The sequence below is a fragment of the Neolamprologus brichardi genome, chromosome 9 (genome assembly GCF_056152115.1).
Source record: "Neolamprologus brichardi isolate AB-2024 chromosome 9, ASM5615211v1, whole genome shotgun sequence".
NCBI lineage: Eukaryota > Metazoa > Chordata > Actinopteri > Cichliformes > Cichlidae > Neolamprologus > Neolamprologus brichardi.
The window spans coordinates 1,825,251-1,852,897 of NC_142112.1; the positions used below are offsets into that span (position 1 = coordinate 1,825,251).

The window sequence follows — 27,647 nt, forward strand, 5'->3', positions numbered from 1 at the left end:
ACATATGTATACATATACACTGCTTTTTATTTTATTCTATTTATTTAATTTTTTATTTTTTATTTTTCCGCCTTTGTTGTGTATTGGTTTCTCTTCTTCTTACTTTAGCAGCTTTGTGGTCCAGCTACCCAATTTCGCTGTGCAAGAAACTGCACAGTGACAATAGAAAGCTCTAAGTCTAAGTCTCTAAATATGCTCAAACACAACGTTGATGTAAGAAACTGTCCAGTTTATTCAGAATGATTCAATAAACTATACACACTTTTATCCTCTACACTTTTTCCATGTCCAGTTTTCTGTGTTTTCATTTTGAGCACCACTCCTAGCATTCTTTAAGAGGCATTTATGCAACTTTAGGGTAATCAAAACATTGAGATGTTATGATGGCACTGTTTCAATCTTGCCCAACCTCTATGTAGATTAACCAGAGGTTACTTTCCAACCCTCAGAAGTACTGCAAAGTCTGCAGATTCTTAGGATTTCAAATCTTCTCATGTGAAGAGGTTTATCTGACAAGGGCTGAAATGTAACAGATTTTAATTTATATGTTCAAGTACTAAAACCACAGTGTGTTGAACACAGAAAGTCATGTTCCTGCTCCCCCCTCCCCCTGTGGTTGTGGCCCTTAGAAACTACACAGACTGGCCTGCAACCCAACAAAACGTCCAATTTTGCAGCCTTTTTAAATGAACAAGCAGTTTATAATTCATCAGTTATTTGTGGTTGATATTATGTGTCTTCCAGATCTAACATCTCTGGATAATCCAGTAATATAATGCACAAGGTAATTTAGAAGTGTGAATAATATCCTGCCTTTTAAAGTTAATCCCAAACCCCTGTGTTTGTCAACATAATAATAATAATAATAATAATAATAATAATAATAATGATGATGATGATGATGATGATAATAATAATAATAATAATAATAATAATAATAATAATAATAATGATAATGATGATGATGATAACAATAATAATAATAATGATGATGATGATGATGATAATAATAATGATGATGATGATGATAATGATGATGATGATGATGATAATAATAATAATAATAATAATAATAATAATAATAATAATAATAATAATAATAATAATAATAATAATATGTCATCAGCGTATAGCAACGTATGTTGCTAACTAAAAACGGTCCATTGGAGTGAACGGAGCGAGTCAGTATTGAGGACCTCTGCAGCGAAGCGGCGCGTTCACAGTTTCGGCACTTCTCGGGTGTTTGCGTCACCGACTCGGGCCACAGCGCCTCCATTTTGATTTCACTTGCATGGTAGCTTGTGTGCAGTGTCGGCACAAACGGGAGAAAAACAGGAGCAAACACGGAGGCGCCGAGATTATCACAGAAATGGACGGGTAATATTAAATCAGTGAAGCTAACTACAAGGCATTTCACACATATTACGGCAGCAGAGATGTAACTATGTGAAAACGTCATTGTATGAGAGAGCTATGGGGGAAATGTTGTGTTAGCGGGTTTCCATAGCGCCGCATTCTTCTTTGCTATTTAGGAACGGCTTAATGTTAGCATGCTTTTCTAAGTTAGCACCGAGTCGCTGTTTTTCTTATGAACTGTTCTAGTTGTTATTTAAAAGCCTCTCATATAAAGCGACGCTTTCAGGGAAAAATGCTTCTTTTTTTCCTAAGTTGTACTTGACAGTAGCTTGCTACCGGCTCGGCTAATAAAGTTTAGCAAACCGTTATGCTAACTACATGCTACACTACCACTGCTCCTTTGTGTAGCACCTGACTGCTTTTAAATAACCAGTGTATGTAAAAGGTAAAGAGAGTGAAATGTGCCCTTACTTTAAATCAGTATTCCTAACTTCCGGTTAAAAACATCCTATTTTGTGGAGTTTTACGGTTAAACCATAGAAACAGTTAAGCTATACCTCCTGTTGATATCTAACTTAAACTTGTATCACGTTGAGTTACTAGTATTACAAGTGTACCACAGTGTGTCATTTATAGTATGTTCATTGGGGTCGAAGCGAGAATAACTTGAACGTTAATTAAAGATGTTATGAATCATAAGTGAGCTCATGGGGAGGCGGGTGAAGGCAGTAGGTCATGTAGGCGAGGAATACACGTTTGGCAAAGCTATTTACATATCAGCACAGAAAATAGACTGCGTGTATAAGCGGCTGTAATCACATTAATGAAGGGTCCATGTATTCAGTCAGTGCACAGAGTGGAGTTAAGCAGCTCTGGTTCTGTGTTATGGACTCGAGTGTCATGAGAATACGCTGATATAGTATCATATCTAATGCTGATGTCTGTTTCTGTTGTTCTGCTGTTTTAAATCCCTTAACTGTGAACACAAAATTATTTCTTTCAGCATCGGTGATGTTGCAGTTGGTGTGAAGGTGAGTTTCTTCACATATGTACATACTTAAACATACAGAACACCAAAGCGCTTGCTCATAGGGGGTCATATGTTTGTATTGTGTGTATTACTGTAGGGTCTATCTTACAATATGAAGCACTTTGAGGCGACTGTTGTTGTGATTTGGTGCTGTATAAATAAACTGAATTAAAAACAAGTAATGCAGTACTTTACTTAATCCTCCTGGGAGTAATTAACAGGTAGAAACAAAGACTGTTCTCTACAAGAACCGGCTCTCGGTTCCAATCCCTACATGGGGGTGTATAAAACCTGGAGACCACCAGAAAGAAAGCAGGTGGTCTTTTGTTTGTTTTTGTCTGTGTGTGCGCTGCATTAGCGTAGCTCCAAGGTGTAGTGGTTAATAAGTTTGCTTGACAAGTGAAAGGTTGCTGGTTCAAACTCAGGCAGGGCATCTGGTGTTAAACTGCCAAATCAAACAGGTGACGCTACTTGCTGTGGTGGTGACCCCTTATGGCAAAGAAGAAGCTGCATTAGTAATGACTGTTGCATGTATACTGTTTTCTAAGAGCTTAATATGACATTTTCTTAGGAATAGAACTTATCCTGCAGTATTGAACTGACCACTAATCATCCACAACCTGTAGATGATGTTTGATTCAGGGAATGATTCATAAACATGAATAAGTGTTAATGCTCTTTTAAATTCTGAATAATCATATCTGAAGCTCTAATGTGTTGCAAGAAAGCAAAATATGTGTGTGACTTCTTTGTTATCGGTTAACAGATGGATTTATGTGCTCTGACTATTAAACAAGTTCCACTTGAAAACATCTGTGTTTTAATCTGACATCTCAGTTATTGTGTCAGTGTGTTCATTCAGACTGAGGATTGATTGGGTAAAGCTGAAACCTTATATTGCTCCAGTAAATATGTGGAAAGTTACTCCACACTTGTTTGCTCGTGACTGCGTATAGCTGCTCCGGGCTGCTACTCTTATTTGTTGGTACATTAAGGTGTGTAAAGGCTGAACTGATTGTTCTGATAGTGTGCTGCTGGGAAATGGGTTTATCTCATCAGTGTTTCAGTGTTTGAGGCAAAGACCAGAGGGCTTCCAGCTGTTAGCAGACACATTACTCCGACCCTGTTGGCTGTGACACTTGTGTGCTCATCATTTTGGCCTTATTCAGGCTACTTTTCCCCTTTGAATTTATCTGCACCATGTTTCTGTAGCTGAGCCTGCAAGTGACAGAAGAACAAACAGTTCAAATTCGGCGAGGAGGTGGGATACGAAACTATTAGGAAGTTGTGTGTGAGATGGGTCCCTAGCCATGTTGGTTGCCATCCCATCAGTCAGGGTTTAAGAGCAGAGGGTGCCGGGCAGTGCCAGCAGCCCTTCAGAGACCTTGTATAGCTCAGGGTGAGATGACACATCTTTACATCTTACTTTTAGCAATTTAAACTGACACAGGAGCGAGACCATTAGTGTGATGTTTTATCTTCAAGGGCCTGTCAGGAGAGTCTTTTTCTCAGCAGTGCCTGATGCTGTTTCTTTCCTTCCACAGAGAGGATCGGATGAGCTGAGTATGTACAACAATTCCAACTCTGACATGAGCAGCGGTGAGTTCGTTCCAACCACCCATGAACTCTGAGGGGATTGATGGGATTTGCATGCAGCCGGTCGATACAGCAGACCTCAGCATTAGGTGAAATAGGCTGCATGAGTTTAGGTGGAGGGAGCTGTTTGGTGGGTGACATCACGCTCCTTAGTAGGAGGGCACCTACTCACCATAGCCAGTGGCTGGAACAGACACGAGGATATCCCTCCTCTCTGTTTAAATGTTATCATTGCATGCATGAAGGTTTTTCTGACGAAGGTTTTCCTGTCTTCCTTCTCTCACCCCAACCGGTCGCAGCAGATGGCCGCCCCTCCCTGAGCCTGGTTCGAAGCGCCTTGAGGCGACTTTTGTTGTGATTTGGCGCTATATAAATAAAATTGAATTAAATTGAATTGAAGTTCTTCCACTTCCCACACCGCCCCTGTTGAGTTTCTGACACGGCCTGAGCATATCTGTAGCTTCCTTGTGCAGTTGAAATTCCCAGTACGCCAGCTTTCGATACTCTGATGGAGTTTCCTTGTTTCACAAGGATCTATCTGGACACAAGCTCGACTATTCTGTTCCTCGCTGTACGCAGCCACACTTCCAGTCTCTGGTACAGCTCCAGTCCTGTCTTGGAACATTTGAACTGGGAAAAGTTATTGAACAGGCTTACTGAAATGTATTTAATGCTGTTTAATACTCAAGATGGCTCCTGTGTGGAGAAACTAGTTACATGAGTGATTTTGGCCCAGTCTTCCACACGGACAGTCTTAAACTGAAGGAGCTGTGGCCCCTTCTAGGAACTCTGAGCTTCAGCTTCCAAAGATTTTCAGTTGGTTTTCTTTGAAACAGCTGTCGCTCTCCACACTTCCTCCTCGTCGGATAATCCTTTTCACTCACTGCATTGCAGTTTTGTCTCCACAATTAAATCCATCACAAAAAATTAGCGCATTGTAATCGTCACAGTGCCGTGTGGATCCTAGCATACCAGCTGATGCAGGAAATGTTCTGTTTGTTTTTCTTAGGTTTGCCTCATTGTTTCTGATTCTAGACATTTGTTGACAGTAGCAGAAACTCACAAGCTTTACCTTTAAGATGCCAGTGTGTCGTTGTAGTGCACCTTTCAGTTAATCAGCATTTCTCCTGAAATCTTAGATGGGGCTCCCAATGGCAGTGACAGTAAGAAGCTAAGGGTGGAGGAGGCCCTGCCGTCTCGTGTGATCCACATCAGGAAGCTGCCAAACGAGGCCTCGGAGACTGAGGTCATTGCCCTCGGCCTCCCCTTTGGCAAAGTAACCAACATTCTCACACTGAAGGGAAAGAATCAGGTGAGTGAATCAGGCTGTTTAGCATTTGGATAATTTCATCCAAGACAGTTGTTAGGCTCAATGTGAAAGCACAGATAAATTCACACAGGACAAGCTTGTAAATGCATCTGACAATTGTTCCAGACACAGTCGAACATGTTGAATTTCATCATTAAAATAACCAAGTAAGACTGAGTCAACAGCTTTTTCTTTCTTTTGTCTTCTCTTCTAACGTTCAGGCGTTCTTGGAGATGGGGACAGAGGAGGCAGCTGTCACCATGGTTAACTACTACTCCAAAGTAACTCCTCTTATCCGTAACATCCAAGTGTTTATTCAGTACTCCAATCACAAAGAACTCAAAACTGATGCTGCTAATCAGGTGAGTGGAAACTAACAGACTGATATGTTGTTGCACAGCTTCATGTCCAGAAAACATGTTTTTAAAACATGCTTTCAACGTGTGTGCCTCATCACTGCTGTTATTTGGCTGCATGAAATGCTTGGAAATATCTGGAATCATTACAAAAGAACAACAGCCGTAGAAGGTGCCTGTTTGATATTTGCCACCTACATTAATAGCTGCGTGGTGTGCTTGTGTTTGGGTGCAGCGGACCCAGGCCGTGCTGCAAGCAGTGTCAGCAGCCCAGTCACCAGGGTCCGAGGTACAGGAGGTCCTGGCTGCAGTCTCCAGTCCTGTGCTGCGCATCATTATTGATAACATGTTCTACCCTGTAACGCTGGACGTACTGCAACAGGTAGGCAGCAGCTAACAGAGTATTTGCTGCTTGTGGCTGAACAAGAAACCTCCAGTTTCTTTGTGTTGACAGATTTTCTCCAAGTTTGGCACAGTCATGAAGATCATCACGTTCACCAAGAACAATCAGTTCCAGGCTCTTCTGCAGTTCAGCGATCCCGTCAGTGCACAGCAGGCCAAACTGGTATGGTCACGTTTTCTTTCACATCTAATAGGATTGTCACAGTACTAGAGTTTCAAACTCTATATGAGTCTTAGGAAAATACTCTATATCATTTTTGACACCCCCCCCCAATCCTGCAACAGTATAAGTAATGGTGATGAAGTCTTATCTTGAAAAACTTGGCCTGTTAATTTTCATCCAATTTTCCCATTTCTAAGTTATATTTAACAAAATAAGTGTTTAACTTTCAGGGTTTTTTATTTTATCATATAAAACCTGAGCGCTTACTGTCAAAAAGACTGTAAGTTACTGTAAAAGTAGAAAAGTAACTTTTTACTGTGTTGTGCACATCTGCTTTTTCACGCCGTCACCTCTGGTCCTCAGGCCTGGAAGCTCAGGCTGCCCTGCCTGGATCAGTTATCCATGCTCTGGACTCTGCAGAGTTCATCTAATAATCAGGCCCCATCTTATCTTAATCACCCCAACCAATCACAGCAGATGGCCCCGCCCCTCCCTGAGCCTGGTTCTGCTGGAGGTTTCTTCCTGTTAAAAGGGAGTTTTTCCTTCCCACTGTCGCCAAAGTGCTGCTCATAGGGGGTCATATGATTGTTGGGTTTTTTTCTGTATGTCTACCTTACAATTAGGGCTGCACGATTAATCGTTAGAAAATCGCGATCTTGATTCATACTTATGTGTGATCTCATTTCCAAATGACAACGATTTAAAAAAAAAAAAAAAGGATGACGACGATTGTACCGCATTTTGATCCGGGACGTAATCTGCATGAAAACAAGCGCTCACTCTTCCTGCTCAACAAATGACGAGGGCGGAGCTTATACCACGTGATGCAGAAGCTGGCTGCTAAAATTTGCAGGAAAAACCAACGGAGAGCACGTCAGGGATGACGAGAAAGTGACAGGAGAAAATCCGTCCCGGTCAACCACCCAAACATCAATAACGGGAACCTTATACAGCGCTTCCCTATACCCGTCGAACTCCCGCAGGCACAAAGAAATTACGGAGGCTATCACTTATCACCTGACCAAAGATATGGCTCCATCAACACTGTGCAAAACGAGGGATTTAGGAAAATGATCAACACCCTAGACAAACGCTACACAGTGCCGTCCCGCAACTACTTTTCTATTGTTGCTCTACCTGCTCTATACACGCAGCGTCGAGCAACGGTGGAGACGCAGTTTCAAGCAGTACAACATTTCGCAGCAACGACAAAACGTGAGACATTTGTTGTTTTTATGTTTATTTATTGTTTTTATGTTCAGTCTCAACTGTTACGAAGTTGATGTGCAGTTAATAAGTGCAATAAATATTTATACCGGAAAAGAAAATTGTGAGAGAATCGTGATCTCAATTCTAAGCAAAAAAATCGTGATTCTCATTTTATGCAAAATCGTGCAGCCCTACTTACAATATAAAGCGCCTTGAGGCGACTGATGTTGTGATTATATAAATAACATTGAATTAAATCTACAGCACAGCCAGCATGATCATGGATTTGTAATCTGTTCTGTCACGGCTCAGTGTTCAGGCTGCTGTTCATCTTTTGTCTAACCACAGTCCAGTAGCAGCTACGTTAATCATAAAATATGGCTAATGTGGCTAATAGTTAAATGGTCAATGTGCCAGACTCAGCGAAGCGGCGTCGTGCTGCTACCATCAATAATAACGAATCGTGTAACGACCTTTTCAGTTCTTGAGCACAGATGTCATTCTCCTCCTCCCAGGCACTGGATGGCCAGAACATCTACAATTCCTGCTGCACGCTCCGTATCGACTTCTCCAAGCTGGTCAACCTGAACGTGAAGTACAACAACGATAAGAGTCGCGACTACACCCGACCCGAGCTGCCAGCTGGTGACGGCCAGCCCAGTTTTGACCCCACAGTTGCCGTAGCTTTCAGCAAAGACTCCAGTTCTCTCCTCGGTAAGATCCCAGGTACATCCCACTTTTATCTTTCCTCTTTGAACTTGACGTTGTTTGTTCTCACTCTGCGTTCTACATTAGGTTGGTGTGATGGGAATTCACACGTGCATCGTCAAAGGAGATGTTTTCATCAAACTTACATTTGTAAATATTACTTTTCCCTCCTTTTTTAAAAAAATGGTAAATTAATAATAAACTAAGTTCAGATTGATAACCACATGAACTAATTAAACTAACTTTCTCTTTTACACATAATTAACATAATCTGGTCCTTAGCAGCAGGCTAATGAGCTCAATACAGTCTAGATCAGTGGTCAAAGGACCAGCTCTTATCAGTGCTTTTCTGCTATGAATGCTTTATAGACTGATGAACGACAGTACATGTCATTTATTTAACATAAAATATACGTAGAAGCAGGCCTGTCAACAACTAAGCACACCCTACTGCTTCCATAGGAATTAAGTGGTGAAGTAGCAGCTAGGTACTGTAATACACTTGGATGCACTTGATCATAAGATCACCTCTTTAGAAGTAAGCTGTTTGTTTGTTTTTCCTTTGCTGGTCAGTAGGATTCAGGTTGTTTGAATACAGTGGCCAGAAGAAAAGATATCAGGAAGGATGTTAAAGTGCCAGTTGTTCCTGCTGCAGATAACTACATCCTTTCAAAAGTGGATTCAAGCACCTGAAATATTTGTCTCTCCTGAACCATTGATTTGAAAAACCCTATTAGCCACTTACATTTTTAAATTGCTCACTCACTTCCCAGTCATACTCTGGAATTAGTCCCAGTATGTTTCACAAGATTAAATGAACATGGTTGACACTGAGGTGTCCCTCTTCTCATACTGACTGTCATTTTCTCTGTGGAGGTTGAGCAGAGCAAGGGTGCATCTAATACACAAAATAAAAGCTCCTCTGTTTAACCCTTTAAAACCGGTCAGAGCAGCACGCTCTGTTTTGCATAACTACTTTTAAATCCTTGTAGAACAGCAACCCTGTGAGCTAGCGCAATAATTTTTTTTGCATAAGAAACCGGAGGAGTTGTACTTACATCTTATGCCATCAGCTTGTCCTCGGTCACAGTTTCCTTCCACATATAACTTTGCAAAAACTGCATAAAAAGCACTTGCAGCAACAAAAACATAATATTCCAGAAACACGCTTTGCCGATCAATCAGCTGTTTGTAACACTTCCTACGTCCATCAGCGCGAACTATCGCATGTCCGCCATGACCTGCCCGAAACCGGAAGTGACGTCATTTACGGAAATGTAGTTTTTTACCATCAGGGTCTCATGAGCCTGTACTGGTGTTTTTAAAAGTTATGTTTGACTTTATGACTTTCTGTGTGGTTTCTGGGATGCTTAGGACTCATATTGCACTGCTGGAAATAGTTTATTTTGATGCATATGCTGCTTTTTTGCAAATTTGCATTTTAATATTTATTTTCGTTTTTTCTGCAGTATATAAAAATTGGTGTATTTCAAAAATAAAACTGTGAAGACACTCAAAATAAATTTCCTGTGGTGGGAAACTATTTTGTGCAACTTTTTTGTATTTACAGTTTTGAGGGATAAGCCTCTTAAATTTCTCTAACTAGAAATATATGTTAAAAAAACAAAAACGATTTTCAATTTTTTTGTAGTTTATTGCACTTTTTTGCAATTTATGTAATTTCTATGCACTTAATGCAGACATATTATTAAAATCTGGGCTATAATGGTTGTATTGATGTATAGCAACTTGAAATGCTCCCAAAAATGGCTCCACAGCATGTAAACATATAACATAAGCTCTGGCAGACTTGGTTCTATGGTAGGTCTTAAAGGGTAATTTAAACCCCCAAATCTGTATAATTGCATAAATGTGTCTGGTCTCAAATAGTGCACATGCACATTTCTGTGCAGGTAAGACACAGATTCAGGTTTGCATCCACATGGTGTCAGCTTCTGACAGTTTCTGCAGTAGGTAAAAGCTTGGTTTCACCAGTCACATTTCTTGGACCGTCACCACCACAACATGAGACTTGGTACCACTGACTGACTCGGTTCCCTTATTTAGCCTTAAACCAATTGATGAAGTTTCTTCGTGTGTACGTGAGTTAGTGCCCTTTCTTAAATCTTGCCGTATAGTCTAATGTACATAGCTTATCACACCATCTACATATGGTCTCTTCCTCACTTCTCCACAGCTGGAGCTAGCAGCAGCAGCCTCCTGTGGCTCTGAGGCCTGGTTGTTGCTGGTATTACTGTTCATGGTGCGGCAGCCCTGACAGCTAACACGTCAGTTAATTTGACACATTTTGCTGAATGTTTATTGTTTTCTCTCACCATTTTAGCTCCAGCTCGATTTTTCCATAATAAACTTCTTGTACCAGCTGTGTGAGGTCACAATGAAGGTTGGGGAGGGGCTGATCGCATTAAGAGATTTGATTGGGTAGTACAGTGTCAGTAATGAAAATGAAAGACTGGGCTGCTGTCAGTGTTCGTACAGCTGGTGCAACAGCTCCTCAGGCCGGTCCATCGGCCCGTTCTGCCAGATTACCGGTTGTTTGGTTCTCTGTGTTAGCTCTGCGACACACCCCGGTGACCTGTGGAAGGTGTACCCTTCCTTTCGCCCTGTGGTAACTGGGATAGACTCCTCCTCCTCGGCGGTCATGATGAGGATAAGCAAAAGAGAATAAATGGCGTAGTGGAGTTTTCACCGAGGAGGTAGTCCTGAGAGTTGTTGACCCACCCTGTCATCATGGGAGTCATCAAGGTGTCATGGGTCAAGTTGTGAGTGTGTTGAGCTACCGTAAAGGAAACTCAAAATAGAACGTTAACCACCGTCGGTAATGTTTGTAACGCTATATAAGTAAGTTGTTCTATTCAATATAACCTCTGTCTCGTGTCAGGGTCTAATGTAGAACAACAGTCTGATCTGCCCTCAGTCTGATCCAAAGCTGAACTGTGTCCCTGGTTATTGGTGTGAAATCACAGCTGCTAAACGCCACCGGTGAAACAACAACTACTATTGCTACAACTACATGTCCACATTCTTATTTTGAGATTATTTTCAGAGGGTAACACCGTTCACCTCACATGTGATAGATACCCAGGAGGAAGAGAAACACAACCCAGTGTGTCTGGGCTGCATTACTGCGGTTGTTACAGTGATGAAGTGCATCCAGTGTATCAAACAGTAGAAAAGGTCTTTGTGTATGCTACAAAGAAACAGTTTTGTGTGGTCCGACATGCAGGGTTTGATGCTAAGTGCCAATTTTGATACTTGTATCCACTGAGAAGGTTGTACTGTGTTCTTGCCATGATGTATTGTCACCATCATCAACATCGTTATCGTTTCAACTGCTGTAAGAAAATGATTTTCCACTCCGTGATTGTCCGTCTGCTTCCCGTCAGGAGCCCTGAACCCTCTGAGTGCGGCGGCAGCTGCTGCCGCTGCAGCGGGGAGGGTGGCCCTCGCTGGGCAGACAGGCTCCAGTGGGGTCCTGCTGGTTAGCAACCTCAACGAAGAGGTTAGTAATACTGACACCAGTAACACCAGTAAAATGGAAAGTCTACAATTAAAGCTCCACCGCTCCTACACACCACCTCCATTCATCTGTTCCTGTTTTTCTGTTGCTCGCTGTGGGTCAGTTTCTCTATTTCCAGATTTGTTTTCTTGTCATTAACGATGTGTATAAAAAGCTCATGTTTGACACGTGAATCTGTTAATCTTGATCATTTAGTTTACGTTGCTTTTGTGTGATCTGCGCTGAGACACAGACTGAACACACAGTTTTCATGAACTTTGTAGTCTTAGAACTGCAGGAAAAACAAGGCTTCCTTTATGTAAGCTGTAGTTTCCCAAAGGTCCATTTGATTGTATGATATTTGTTCACATTCAGACAGCCTGTATGTGTCACCTCCTAACCAGCGTGTGTAGACATCATTTTCATTGTAATCACTGAGCTGTGTGGAGCAGTGGATGTTCTACATCTGGGCTCCTGTTGTAGGTCTAGTTTTATCAAACACTTTCCCTATGAACATTTCTTTACTGTAATTTTGTGTTGTTCTTAAAAGCAAGAACTTATTCTCCCCCCTGTTTTTCCTTTTTTGGTCCACTTGGTGACTGCGGGATTTATTTCATAGGCCCCCGAACCCTCTCCCCTCTTTCCTGATAATCAAGCCTCCCCTTCTCTTGTCAAACTGCATCTAACTCTGCTAACTGTCTGTCTTCTCTTTTTCTCTCTAAGCTCTCCTCACCTCTCCTCAGCTCATATGAAAGCTCATATGAAATCATTCTGTGGTCTCCTAACTGTGTCTAAGCCCTGGGAACAAACACCTGCTGCTTTTATCCCTTTTCTTCTGTTTTTGGTTTGTGTGTTTAAACTGATTTGGCATCTGACTCGTCTGCTCTGCTCATCTCTGAACGGTTGTTATTCTGCCTTTGGACAGTATCTGCACCACTTAAAGCCCTGATGTTAAGATACTGTGCTCATGCTTTTTTTAGCTTTGTGGATTTGTGTGAATGCCATGTTACACTGAAGTGGCCTTCACATCAACTCTTGCATGCAAGATTTTGTTGCCTTTTATACTGCATGCTGTCTAATCTCCCTGTCAACTCATCGCTGACAGACGTTCAGTTTCCTCCCAGCTGCTGCATGATCTATTTGTCCCATTGTTGTGAATGAGTTTGAATATTAATGATTTATTATGATTTGAGATGAATGTACCTTTACCCCATGCTTGTCTAGGATGAAAGCAGTTTTGTTTCTTTTAAACTTTGCTCTATTTTCTCCAAAGACAACATTGATCCATTATCTCTGACCAAACTACTGCATTGTTCCAGTGTACTGACCTGTACTTTATTTTTTGTCCCTCCCCATTCCTCATTTTTTAAATTTCCTCACCCAAATTTGCATTTGCCTCCCTGATTTCTCTCTCGCTCTCTCTTTCTCTCGCTCTCTCTCTCGCTTGCTCTTTCTCTCTCTCGCTCTCTCTCGCTTGCTCTTTCTCTCTCGCTCTGTCTCTCGCTCGCTCTCTCTCGCTTGCTCTTTCTCTCTCTCGCTCTCTCTCGCTCTCTCGCTTTCTCTCTTGCTCTCGCTCTCTCGCTCTCTCTCTTGCTCTCGCTCTCTCGCTCTCTCTCTTGCGCTCGCTCTCGCTCGCTCGCTCTCTCTCTCGCTCTCTCTCTCGCTCGCCCTCTCTCTCGCGCCCTCTCTCTCGCGCTCTCTCTCTCGCGCTCTCTCTCTCTCGCGCTCTCTCTCTCTCTTGCTCGCTCTCTCGCTTGCTCTCTCTCGCCCTCTCTCGCTCGCTCTCTCTCTCTCGCCCTCTCGCTCGCTCGCTCTCGCTTGCTCTCGCTTGCTCTCGCTTGCTCTCTCTCTCTCTCGCTCTCTCTCTTGCTCGCTCTCTCTCTCTCTCTCGCTCTCTCTCTTGCTCGCTCTCTCTCTCTCTCGCTCTCTCTCTCTCTCTCGCTCTCTCTCTCTCTCTTGCTCGCTCTCTCTCTCTCTTGCTCGCTCTCTCTCTCTCGCTTGCTCTCTCTCTCTCGCTCTCTCTCGCTCTCTCACTCCCTCTCTCGCTTGCTCTGTCTCGCTCTCGCTCTCTCTCTCTCTCTCCCCCCCCCACCCCCCTGCTCCACCTCCACTCCGTGTGCTGGTGGGGATTTGATAAATTTATAACCTTCAATCACGCCTTCTTCCTCCCATATTAACCAACCCTTCTCCCCTCCATGACCCCTCATCCACCGCTTGCTCCCCTCCTCCATGACCCACCACCTCCATCACTCTCCGGGGAAAAACAAAAACCACCATTCCTCCTACCTACCTCCGTTCTGGATCGATCTGTCCATCTCTACCTCCGCTCCGCTCCGACTCTTCTACCTCTCTACCTGTCTCACGCTGCTTGTTGCTCTTCTCTCCCTCTAAAGATGGTTACGCCCCAAAGTCTGTTTACCCTCTTCGGTATGTTATCGTTAGCTCTCTCTCTTCTTTCTTTAGCTCTACTTTTCTTTCTTGTATCTACTCTTTCTATTCTACTTTCATTCTGACTTTTTGTTGTTGTTGTTACTATTATTATTATTATTGTTGCTATTATTATTATTATTATTATCATTATTATCATAGTTAGTATTAATATTGTTAGCATTACAAGCTTCTCTATATTTGTTTGCTGATTGTAGATTTGGTCATTTTGAATCCTCATTGACCTGTTAATTGGTTTGGGTTATGTCATTACTTTGCCCTAAAGTTTACTACCTAGTAAGAAGTTAATGCATGTGTAAGCCATTGGTTTTTGCATGCTGTTTTTATTGTTAGCCATCTCACATAGCTTGATAACGTTTCTGCTTAGAGGGTGCTTCTTCTTTATCCTTTATCTGTTTTTTCACACACTTTCATACACCTCACACTCTACAGTCTAAAATAAACCTGTGTTTCTATGCTGTCGTCTCTGCTGTACCTTGTTTTTAAATATCCTTGTCTCCTGTGAAACCTTGAGATTTTTCTAACTGCCTGCTTTTTTCGTCCCGACCTCTTCTCCTATTGCCGGCTTCTGGGTCTGTCACAGGAGTGTATGGTGATGTCCAGAGGGTGAAAATTCTTTACAACAAGAAGGACAGTGCTCTCATACAGATGTCTGAGTCCAATCAGGCCCAGCTAGGTAAGTGGATATCTCTGTTATGTCTGACTTGTCTGTAGTGCAAGTCCCGTAGTATGCTGTGTAATAAATATTTTGGTCCTGTGTTGATCATTACACTTTTCTTAAATATAATGCAGCACAGTCATTACTTGCCAGAGAAAGTAATTCTGTACACAACTACTCAGTAAAATGAGCTGAAACGCAGGCTTGTATAATCGGCAGCTAATAATATAAACATTAGGATACAGTCCACACACCAGCACAAATGCATATCGTGAGGACACAACCAGTGATTTCACTGTAGAAACACACGTATAGGTAGAGATAGAGGCTACAGTGCTCCAGCCTGACTGTTCATCGCTGCCTTTGTTGCACATGGTTCTGGGTCAGCATGCACTCAGCTTTTTCATTGGCTAGCTCTGTGTCTGCATGTTTTCTGCAGGTACTTTAAAGAGATGAAGTTAGCAGTGTAACATGGTTATTTGTCCTGGATGCAGTTTGCAATTTACCAGCAAACTGTTATCCATTTGTGCAAAAACAAAATAAAATAATAATAAAGAGTCCTTCTGTGTGTCATCATACAGGACACTTAAGCCCCTTTTCAATTAGTACCTCTTCAGGTTGGTCATAGTACCAGGTAACAGGTCCTTTTTTTAGCACCTATTTGGCCATGGTTCCAAATGATCCCAAAATGTGACGTCAACAGACTGCATGCCACCAGTTGGCTAGTCAGTGGCGTCACAAGAGTGTCTCATTCATGAAAATCAAAACCGCCGTTTTTAAAACCTGGCAACAAGAGAAATGGCTAGAAAAAACAACGCCACGGTCCACAGACCGAGCAGCAGGCATATCGTCGCCTCGATGTCCACTTTGTAGCGTTCGCGTCACATACTAATTACGTCATGGGACGCTCAGCTGTGTTGCTATGACGATGAACACGCGCAGTTCTTCCATTTCTAAGGCTTCCTGCTGCCAACAAATCTGTGAGACGGCGAGGTAAGGAAGACAGAGCCCCTGCAGGACTGCAGCCGGGGACGTGCTCTGATCCACATGGGGTTGACATCAACGGCATCACTGACTACATACATTTCTGTGAAGATACCTAAAGCGCCTTGAGGCGACTGTTGTTGGGATTTGGCGCTGTATAAATAAAGTTGAATTGAATCCCAGCCAGGATGTATGCTGTTTTTCCAACAATAAGCCTGGATCAACATTGAGAAGAAGGCCCTACTGAATGAGTTGAATGTGGGGCTAATAAGGTGTAGATGCATACAGACCAAACTCCATCTGAAAAACACCAAAGAGGTGTGGAGAGAGATGCAGCTGATGCCCTCAATCAGATAAACTGGCAGTAGCCTGGACACAGCATGAACAATGAACTGACTCTCTATCTTAACAGGGTCAGTACTGGGCCCCCTGCTGCCCCTCCACACTCAGCACCAATCGTGATACATCCTCAGCCATCAAACAATCCACCACTGCACATCCCCTCCTCCATGCAAAGATTGGGTGTTCGGAACCAACCCCACTCCCACTGTCATCTAAAATTCCCTCTTCATACCGGACTGTGATCATAGGGATGGGTATCGTTTAGGTTTTATCCGATACCGGTGCCAAACTGGTACTTTTGAAACGGTGCCGGTGCTTAAAGAATGGAGAACACAAACTTTGTCCAAAAACCTCTCATGTTTTTATTTTTAGCAGTCTCTTTTTTTCTGCAAAATGATAACCAAGGTAGCCTTTTCTGTTGATACAACATACCTCCTTTGGTTGGAACCGGTGCTTAAACGATGGAAAACACAAACTTTGTCCTAAAACCTCTCATGTTTAGCTGCTTTTTTTTTGTTGTTTTTTTTTTGTAAAAGGATAACAATGTTAGCCTTTTCTGCAGCTAGCTTAAAGCACTTGTTGCAGGCTGCTTAGTTTGCATCTTTTGCTGTGTACAGCCAGACTTTTGACCGCTTTGACCATTTTTAATATGTAGCTCTGCTCTAAAAGAACATACGTACCGCCTACTATCCTTGGAAAGGTAAAATGATTGGCTAGAATCCAAAGTGTATGACATCTCAAGAAAAAAAAGCACCAAAATGTGCGCTGCTTTTCGGTCTGGTTACTACTGGTTATGTCAGAACTGGTACCCATCCCTAGTGATTGGTGTCCAGCTAAGAGCGTAAGTGTAGGGACTACACCAAGGCAAAGCTACAGACCCTGGTCGCATCAGGTCTGAATGACTTCAGACCAGTTACCTTGATGTTGACATGTCATCAAGGTGCTGGAGAGACTGGTTCTTGCCCGACTTTGCTTCCAGGTGAAACATGCTCTCAACACTCTTCGGTTCACTTACCAGCCTCTTGTGGGGGTGGATGATGCTGTTATCTGCCTGTTGCAACATGCTCGCTTTCACATGCGTGGAACTGGTAGCATTGTGAGAATCATTACTTGTCTTTCCAAGGAAAAACGATTCAAGTGCGAAGCTGCTCGGGGTGGGTATCACCACTTCTCCTGTCTCCTGGATTGCCGACCACGTCTTTAAGGTTGGGCAGGAGTGGTGAGGAACTATGTGGTGAAGTCTGGAAGAAGAGCAAGAATCTTTTATTGTCATTATATGTTCACACATAACGAAGTTTTGTTTTGGTACCTCGGCACACATCAGACACAAGTTTTTTGTTTGTTTGTTTTTAAAAAATACGTGTTTACAGAAACATATTCCAATTATAGTTATATAACCGATATGGACAATGTGTAGACTCTCAGCTTCCATTTGAGGGTATCCACATTCAAATTGGGTGAAGGGTTTAAGAGTTTTTGCTCCTTAACACGTGCCGAAAGTAATTAGCTAATTGACTCAAAGTCGATTCCATGGCCAGGTGTGGGCAGTTCCTTCATTATGTCATTGTCAGTTTAGCAAATAAAAGGCACGGAGTTGATTTGAGGTGCACTATAAAACAGTTGAATGGACACTATCTGGATGTGCATGTGTGCAGGAAGTCACAAATAGAATTTAGATGTATTTTACAGATCTGGGGAAAAAGCTCTCTCAGTCTGGTGGTGCGTGTTTGCATGTTTCTATACTGCTTACCAGATGGAAGCATTTTAAACAGTCCATTGCCAGGGTGGGTGGGGTCTGCAGTGATACGTCAGTGCCAGAAATGGCAGTAGGATCAATAAAGTAATCCTCAAAGCTGGAAGCATCATAAATCAGAACTTGGAGGCATTTGAGTCATTGAGGGACGGGACTGTGCTCCACCATGGATAACCCATCGCACCTTCTCCACTCCACACCTCTAAGGCAGATTTATGGTCTACATATTATTTATTAAATGCAACTTACACTTCTCTCTTACACAACGCCAGTCTTACGTTTACTGTTTTTAACCAACTTTTACTTTTTAAACCATTTTTACTTTTCATTGTTTTTTGTCACTGTTGTATAGTGCAGGAATTATATCTCATAATATAAGGCCCACCTGTGACACTCTTATTTTAACTGTGTTGTTTATTGTTATGTATTGTAGACTCTACTATTTTTACTTTATCATGCTGTTGTAACACAAAAATTCCATTATGGGCTCAATAAAGTATCCATCTATTTATTTAACATAACAAAATCCTTTTAGTGCTTTGTTCGAGATCGAATGCATTCCCCTCTCGCCCCTTTAGGCGGTCTTTATCCTCCAAGCTCGGGTCCTCTACCAGAGGCCTGTGAGCTTGAGGGTCCTGTGCAGTATCTTACCTGTTCCTAGGACTGCGCTCTTCTGGACAGAGATCTCCGATGTTGTTCCTGGGATCTGCTGGAGCCACTCGCCTAGCTTGGAAGTCACTGCAATAAGTGCTTCGATTACCACTGGGGCCACTGCTACCTTCACCCTCCACATCTTCTCAAGCTCTTCTCTGAGCACTTGATAATTTTCCAGCTTAGTTAGCCACCATCATTGTGTTTGTCTGTATCTGGAAGTCCCACAGGATCTTAGCTCGGTCATTCTCCACCATCCTTGGGGGCGTCTCCCATTTTGACCTCGGGACTTCCAGGCCATAAATGGCACAGATGTTCCTGTACACTATGCCGGCCACTTGGTTATGGCGTTCCATGTATGCCTTGCCTGCTAGCATCTTGCACCCTGCTGTTATGTGCTGGACTGTCTCTGGGGCATCTTTACACAGCCTGCACCTGGGGTCTTGCCTGGTGTGATAGACCCCAGCCTCTATGGAGCTTGTGCTCAGAGCTTGTTCCTGTGCTGCCATGATTAGTGCCTCTGTGCTGTTTATTCATAAGGTTAGTTAGTTCCGTAAAAAACGGAATCGTCCTGTATTCAGAGAAAATATTACGTTTTGTATTGAGCTGAAAAGGAACACAGTTTTTCCCGTACTTCAGCTAGAATGGAAAAAGACACAAAGATGGATTTATTCTGTCGTTACGCTGCAGCTGCCTCTTCTTCTCTCATTCTCTCCCCTCCCTCTCCTGTTTCTACTTCAATCATGAAACTGATCAATGATCAGCTGATCGTCTCTCTTGTTTGTTTATCGCCCACTTTGCCCCAGAAAGAGGAAACCAGCAGATGTCGCGCTAAACAACAGCAGCACGTTTAAGTTTGATCAGCTGTTGTTAGAATTGATTTAATATTAATTTCTAGTATCAGCTGATGTTTGCTGGAGCCACAGCTGTAAAGCTGCTGGTCATGATGGTTTGGATATGTGGTGAGAGGGAAACATGAAGGTGAAACCAGGAGATGTCCTTACTGAATCATCAGAGCTGAACAGCTGATGGAGAAACAGGTTTACCTTTTAGGTGACATGGATGAGTTGAAGTTATGAACTGTTTCTGAGAGACAAATAACACCAGGATCCTTTTCTAAGTAGCTGACAGCTGGTAACTGTGCAGGGGCGGGTCTAGCAAAGTTTAGCCAGGGGTCAGGTAGGGCATTAACAGGGAGAGGGGGCACAAAGAAATACTTTCGTATTCTCATTTAAAATGTCTCGCTTTTATTAAATAATTATCTGAATCTTACAACCAAAGTTTTTATCAGATGTAAAATGTATAGAAATCATACATATACCAACAAGACTGTACATCACTGTCACAACAGCGTTTGTTTTCATTCAAAGGCTTTATGGGTCTAGAGATGCTTTTTGAGTAAAGGTTTAACTACAGCCACCTTAAAAGCCTGTGGTACATAGCTGATTAGAGATGGGTTGATCATATTTAAGATCGAAGAATTAATTAATGGCAGGACTTCTTTGAGCAGTTTTGTACGTTGATGGTTTGGAGGAAGTAATTATTGAAGTTAACTCAGAAAGATCAACTGGAGAAAAAGAGTCTAACTTAACATCAGTGCTGGACGTCACTACCTGACAAGTTTAACTGTCTTCAGAACATTGCAGAGGCCTTATTGACAGTATTTAGATCTACATATCTGTGTGAGCAGATTTTCTCTCACGAGTGTCCTAAGGTAGCCTCTGAATGCTGGACACTGGGAGACCTTTGTCTCTGAGTGGGAGACCAGAGATCAGATTAACATGTTTATCTCTGTATTAACAAACATGCCATATTGGCCCAGTTTATTTTTCTTATCATTGTTGTGAGGAGACCATAAATGGCATTTGTATTTTCCGTTGTACAATTCATTTGCTATCGTGGAGTTCTTGTTATGGATAAAAAAGTGTCTTATTTTTGTTTCAAAATAGCTGATAACTATTCGCTGATAGTTGCCAACATCTGCGAACAAATATAATTCTATAAAGTGGTTCTATATCGTGTGTAACTGTTATTATAGAAAGTTATTAAATTTATTGCTAATGCAATTGTATGACACATTGACTTCTGAGGAAATTTTAGATGCACTCATCATCGGAAAGGTTTCCGACCCCTGGACTACACTTCTCCAGTCCGAACGACATTCCGATGTCAGTGCTGTATGTCCTGGTGGTGTGGATCACTTTGTTTACTCTTGGTATACAGCTTGATGTCATCCATGTACATGACGTGGCTGTAGCCAGTCTTGTCAATGATCTCACTTGGGGGGTTCAGGCCTATGCAGAACATTGTGTGATCTACCAAGGCACAGCTCCTTGGTAGATCCCGCACTTGATGGTGACTTGTGCTATGGGCTTGAAGTTGGCCTCTAGTGTTGTACGCCACATCCCCATTGAGTTCCTGATGAAGGTTCTTAGGGTCCTGTTGATCTTGTATAGTTCTAGGCATTCCAGGATCCAGGTGTGGGGCATTGAGTCATATGCCTTCTTGTAATCAATCCAGGCAGTGCACAGGTTGGTCAGCCTGGTCTTGCAGTCTCTGGCAGCTGCTCTGTCTATCAGTAGCTGGTATTTTGTGCCTCTGGTATTCTTGCCAAATCCTTTCTGTGCCATGTACTGACCCATGTACCTGTTCATCTTAGCCGCTATGATGCCTGACACAGGCTTACATGTGGTACTCGGGCAGATTATTGGTTGTTAGTTGGAAGGGACCGGGCCCTTCTGGGGGTCCGTGGGGATCAGGACTGTCTGGCCTTCGATTAGCCATTCCATGTGTCTCTAATCAACTAGCAGCTCGTTCACTTGTACTGCCAGACACTCAGGGAGTAAGTAAAATTTTATTTATACAACACATTTCTAGATAAAAGATCACAAAGTGCTTCACAAGGTATAAAACAAAACAGACAAAAGTTAACAAAATGCAATTCTAAAAAGATGTGTTTTTAGTTGTTTTTTAAAAGTGACAGAAAGGTGCAATAAAAAAGGTGCCTAAGGAGTACAGCAAGCTTCAGTCTGCAGATCTTAAGTTCAGAGGAAGAGAGTTCCACAGTCGACCACAGTGGCAAAAGCTCTATCACCCTTGGTTTTCAGCCTTGTATGCTGAATAACAAGTAGGCCCTGACTACAAGACATCAGGGACCTAATAGGGACATAGAGCTGTAAAAGTTCAATGATGTAGGCTGGTGCTTGTCCTTGAAGAGCTATAAATTGCACTTGGGGTTCGGTACCCAATCTCAGTTGGGGGTGATGATGACTCCCCCTGACCTGTCATCCTGGCTCTCCCTTGCCATAGCATACGTGTTGTACCTTGTCAATCCTCCATGAGAGCAGTCCGTTCTTCCAAATATTGGAACACGGAGGTACTAGTTGATTTGCCATCAATGTGGATGCTGGGTATCGACGATTCCATAGTTCCACCATCCTGTTCCTATAACCCCTTCCGCTGGGGTTACTCACGTAGTAGCATTCCAACAGTGCCCTATTTTTTTTCCTCTTGCCCACCGATGCCGTTCCAGTAGCCCACTTCCAATCATGGTGCCCTGGTTCCTCAACACCTGACCCTGCGGTCCTTGTCCGGGCGACGTCCGAGCTGGTACGATGGCTTCATATTTATCTCTCTCGCTCATCCCCCACATTCAGACACTCGTACATCATACATGCCAGACTTGTTGCTATAAAATAGTCACTTGAATAAACTAAAATACAAAATGAAATACAAAATATTGATAAAAATAATAACAATAACAACTGTGTGAGAATGATAGATAATTAAAACCTTAAACTAAAACACTACCACGACTGTTGATTGAGATATGTAATGTACATATCTCGATGATCATCACTTTCGTTTTGGCTACGTTTAGCACCAGCTTGTTCTCTCTACACCAGCCCACAAGGCGTTCAACTTCTCTCCTGTACACTTATTCATCGTTTCCAGAAACCAGTCCTACCACTGTGGTGTCATCTGCAAACATAATTAGGTTCCCCTCATATCTGGATACACAGTCGTGTGTTATCAGTGCAAACAACAGTAGGTTGAGAACACAGTGGGGTTTGGAGATGGTTTTTCCCAACAAGGACAGACTCAGGTCTGTAAGTCAGAAAGTCCAGGATCCACAGTTCGTGTTCAGGACAAGTAAGAGGAGTTTCTCAGTTAGATTCTGTGAAGTAATGATGTTAAATGCTGAGCTAAAATCAATGCATAGGTGTCTTTGCGGTCCAGATGGATGATAACGGAATGTAAGGTGGATCTTGCATACTTTGTGGAGCAGTTGGAATGATAAGCAAACTAGAGCGAATGTTGCAGGAAGGCTAGCTATGATGTAAATGGACTGGTTCTTATATAGCGCCTTTCTACTCTTCTGAGCACTCAAAGCGCTTTATATAACTTGTGCATTCACCCATGGATATTTGGCATGCAGACTAGGGGAAGCAAGGAATTGAACCACCAACCTTCCGATCGGTAGATGACCTGCTCTACCGCCTGAGCTACAGCCACCCCGATGTGTAGCTTGATAAACTGTTGAAAACATTTCATCACAATTGGCGTCAATGCAATGGGATGGTAGTCATTTAGACAGCATATGGGGTTTTTTCTGGATGTTTTGTCTGTAGCTCATTGATGGCGTTGTGTACCCCTCCAAGTGACTCATTAGCAGTGGCCTCGGTATTAGTGCTGGGCGTTATGTAAACAGCAGCTGTGATAACAATGGTAAATTCTCTCGGCGGATAGAATGGCTGGCACTTCACAATGAGAAACTCTGCCACATTAGTCACACAACACTGCACTCAGCTGCCATTAACACATGAATTTTAATATAAATTAATATAGATGCACAGACCTCCACCTGGACTCTTACCGGAGCTAGGTGCGTCTCTTATATTATATTATATTACATTTTTTCTATATATATATATATAGCAATCCTATAGCAATCCTATAGAGCAGTCCTGCAGCAGCGCTCTGCTGTACAGATCACTCTCTGGAGAGCTTTTTGGTCCTTAACACAGCTGTTCCCGAACCACGATGTAATGTTCTGTGTGAGGATGCTCCCCACAGCGCCTGTATAGAAAATCCTGAGGATCTTTGGAGAGACCCTGAACTTCCTCAGTTGTCGTAGGTGATACAGGCGCTGCCTAGCCTTTTTGGTCTGGACCTGAATGTGGGCAGCCCATGTCAGGTCTGAGGAGACGTGGACACACATCGCGATAGAATATGGTTAAAACACGCATGTGCAGTGCATTTGTTTTCATATGCACATGGCGGCAACGGAGAATGAGAAGGGGGAAAGCGGATTGTTGAGTGAAACGGATGGACCAGAATTGGTTTGTAAAAATGGTGCAACTTCAGTGATGTGGAACTGGTTTGGTGTTTGTCCGTCAGATACACAACAAAGCACTTTTTGTAGTAGAACATGCAAGCGGCCGTCGCTATTACCGTATTTGTTGGACTATGGTGCTCGTAAATCTGGGAGTAATCTGGGTCCTAAACTCCATCAAGTCAAACGAACACTGCAGCACACTGAGAGTTAAAAACTGTCTAAATTCTTTCGTCTTTAATAAAATGATCAGCGTTGCTGCTTTACCAGGTGTAACAATGAAGTTTAACATTCAGGCATCCATGAAAACAGGATTTATTAAATTTAACAGAGTTAGAAGTTACAGGAAGTTAGCTCGCTAGCTTCCACCTAAACATGATATAGCATGTTCTGACTGAGAGATTTCTGAAACATTCAAACGTACAGCTCTGCTATCACTTCCAACATAAATGAAGACAGAAAACTAAACAGCAGTGACGTTTGTAGGGTTACTGAAGTTGGACTAGCTGCTATATAATGATGTGTTATGTGATTGCTAGCGACACAGCTATGTTAGCATAAACACAGTGAAGCTGGAGGATGAACGCTAACTTTTTTCCACTCGAAAGAAGTTAACGTGAGGGATTCTGATGGTTAGAGACAAATGCAATCACATGGCAGGATGCTGTAAACGGACCAAACTTCAGTCAGGAGAACAACTGAGATAATCCATCCACAATACGAGGTTAGTTATTAATATACTGCAACAACACGGGAACAGAGCAGCTGTGATAGAATACAGCATTAATGAGTCAATGGTACAGAAGTGGAGGAAGCAAGAAGAATGAGTTGAATAAAGTTTTATTTATCTGACTGCTTTGTTTCGCTTAATGTGTCTTATAATCTCGTGCAGCTTATGGTCCGAAAAATACGTATTAGACTTTTTTATTTGTCACACTGCAGTTTAATGTTGCAAAGCAGCTCTTTTTAACTTCAGTGGATATTATACATGGTTATGCTGAGGATGTGTCAGCCCATTTCTACTGGAGATGCCCTTTGGTTAAACTTTCAGCAAGGAATTTGCATTTGCCCTGTTAAATGTTTATATAGCTTTAATGCACATAAAAAACAGCTGCTTCTTTAAGTGAAAATAAATGGATGGTTTTTTGCGCTGGTAAAGTTGTGGAGTTGTATTTTGTCTCGCATCAATTATATCGTCAGTTATATCGTTATCGCAAATTTTCAAATATATATCGTGATAAATATTTTTGGCCATATCACCTGCTCTTGTTGCAAGCAAGCATTGTAGTTCAAACAACGTACTTTGCCCTGATTTTCAGTAAGGTCTCTTGGCTGCAAGTTTTACAGCCAGAATGTTGGATTTGCAAAACAAACAAAACTTTCTCACCTGTCCCTCGACGAGCCGCTGCGTCCATGCGCACCGCCATCTTACATCTGAGTGGATTTGAAAGATTTCACTGTGTTAACATGGCATAGGAATGTAAACACTTTGGGATCTGTTGATACATAGCATTCATCCTACTGATATTTCTTTTACCCCCACTAAAGCTATGAGCCACCTGAATGGCCAAAAGATGTACGGGAAGATCATCCGGGTGACTCTGTCCAAGCACCAGACGGTGGCGTTGCCTCGGGACGGCCTGGATGATCAAGGTCTAACCAAGGATTTTGCCAACTCCCCACTTCATCGTTTCAAGAAACCAGGTTCCAAGAACTTCCAGAACATCTTTCCACCCTCTGCCACTCTTCACCTTTCCAATATCCCGTAAGTACTGGTATGGTCAGTTGGCATCACACAGAGGACACCAAAGGAGTTCTGAAATACTAACTAGCACAGCTGTTAATGAGATTAGCTGTGTTCTTGGTGTGGTGGCTAATGAACAGATCTCGTTGATATTCAACTGCTAAATGATTAGACTCGGAGAAAAGAGCTGATGCTAGTCTGTGTCTTTCACTTTGGCAGACAAGATGTGACAGAAGATGACCTGCGGCTGCTCTTCTCCAACACTGGAGGCACTGTGAAAGCATTCAAATTTTTCCAGTACGTACAGCTGTCCTACCTACTGGACAAGTCCAGGCTAACATTTGTTAAAGATTCCCGTAAAGCTCCATCCTGCCACTTCCATCCATCTAGTTAATCTGTGGTGTTTGTCTCGTGTTTTCAAGAGATCGCAAGATGGCTCTGATCCAGATGTCAACAGTGGAGGAAGCCATCCAGGCACTGATCGACCTCCACAACTATAACATGGGAGGCAACCAGCACCTGAGAGTCTCGTTCTCCAAGTCCACCATTTAAGAACGTGACCCACAGGCTCCTGACAGTATGACTGTGATGGTTGAACGATTTAAAGCTCCTAGATCGTCTGAACACCAGGGGGACCACATAGATTGAATCAGTTATCTTGTATCATTCCTTGATATCCTTTTCTTTAAAAAGAACAACATTGGATCTCCCCAGCTCTTTCTGAAGTGTCTCCATATGTTTTTGTCAAGCAGAACCTTGAAATGGTTGGTTGTCCCCCTGTACGTTAGTTTTAAATGAAAGATACAGTACTCGTGTGCCTTACTCAACTATCTTTTCCTGCAGTTGGATATGTTAATTTATCAAACTCCTACCGAGGCACATTAGTATTAATGAGTTGATGAGAATGCAATTTCTATTCATCTAGACAGAACAGTCTAGAAGCTGCGCCTCTGACTGGGCATGGCCGTGTTTTTCTTCTCCAGTTTTAGACGACATTTTCCTTTTTAGTTTAGCAGCAGGAGAGCTGAAGGTTGCTGAGGTAAAATGTTTTGGTAGCCTACGACAGGCAGTTTAACTGGAACGCCTTTATTCCAAAGGGACGTTCAGTGGAAGATTGTTCTAGCACAATCCATGCATAAGAAACTATGACAATGTAGTAAAGTATTTTGTTATGTGCTTTTGGAGCCTTCCTTGCTTTTCTTTTCTATAGCAGTGAGGTTTAATAGTTGGTGACAGTGTTCTTTAAAGCATGCGTGATGATAGGATCTCACATAAGTGTTGCATGCTGTGGAAGCAGTAAAAAGATGAGTCCACTGTGATTGCATTGTCATGTGACACTGTACTTGAGAGGGCTACTCAGTTGGACCAAAGTTTCTGTGCCTTTAGTGTTAAATCATATAAAAGAGCATTTTAAGTGTTGTGTATTTGGGGAAAATGTCCACGATTCAAAGTGTTCACTGAATTCTTTTATTTTTAAATCACAAACCTGATTTCATAGGCGTTTGTTCTGAACCAATCCTGGTGTATATACGTATATTTTTTTTTATCGTCAAAGCTATGTTTTTGTTTAATGCAGTTCAGAATGTAAGGATTTGGACTCAAGCTGGTGCAATTAAAGGATAATTTTTTTCTAACAACGGAGGTTCAACTTGGTTTTCTGTGTTTTGAGTTTCCCCTCTCACGGTGTCTCTTATGTGTTCAGCATTACCTCTGTAGCATGTCTAATAAAACTCTTCTGTAGCTCTGCATTCACTTCCTCTGTCTCACTCCTCTATTTTACGTCTGCTCACTTCGGAAACCATCTTCAGTCCTAGGTGGGAGAAGACCAAAATCAATTTGGAGGCACTTGAAAACAAGCTCTAATAAGCCAGATTGAACCCTGTGAAGTTTCTAGATTATAGGACACTTTCTCGATACGTTTCCCACTCTGCCAGCTTACTCAATCTGTTCCTTTAATGTCTCGCTCTTCTCTCCTCTGGTGTTTCCCCATTTTCTGATTAGCCTAAGGACGACTGCTGTCCTGACCATCTGTTTGGGAGAGCTTGACACAACCACAGGCATCAGTTACAGGCACTTTTTAGTC

At 42.4% G+C, this 27,647-nt stretch overlaps 1 protein-coding gene across 4 annotated transcripts; it reads left to right on the plus strand.

Moving 5' to 3' along the window:
- Nucleotides 1–1,261: 1,261 nt before the first annotated feature.
- LOC102776535 (polypyrimidine tract-binding protein 2) lies at nucleotides 1,262–27,201 on the plus strand. Of its 4 annotated transcripts, none has more exons than XM_006805155.3 (14): nucleotides 1,262–1,377; nucleotides 2,360–2,387; nucleotides 3,931–3,985; nucleotides 5,122–5,294; nucleotides 5,513–5,653; nucleotides 5,883–6,029; nucleotides 6,102–6,212; nucleotides 7,937–8,147; nucleotides 11,537–11,652; nucleotides 14,043–14,076; nucleotides 14,681–14,773; nucleotides 25,369–25,585; nucleotides 25,784–25,861; nucleotides 25,987–27,201. In XM_006805155.3, exons 1-14 carry the CDS (start codon nucleotides 1,292–1,294, stop codon nucleotides 26,114–26,116), a joined length of 1,620 nt encoding a protein of 539 aa, XP_006805218.1. In that variant the 5' UTR covers nucleotides 1,262–1,291; the 3' UTR covers nucleotides 26,117–27,201. The 4 variants fall into 4 exon arrangements, with proteins under 4 accessions (XP_006805218.1, XP_006805219.1, XP_006805220.1 ...); XM_006805156.3 differs by having other exon boundaries at nucleotides 7,937–8,135; XM_006805157.3 differs by having other exon boundaries at nucleotides 3,931–3,949.
- The last annotated feature ends 446 nt before the right edge of the window (nucleotides 27,202–27,647 follow it).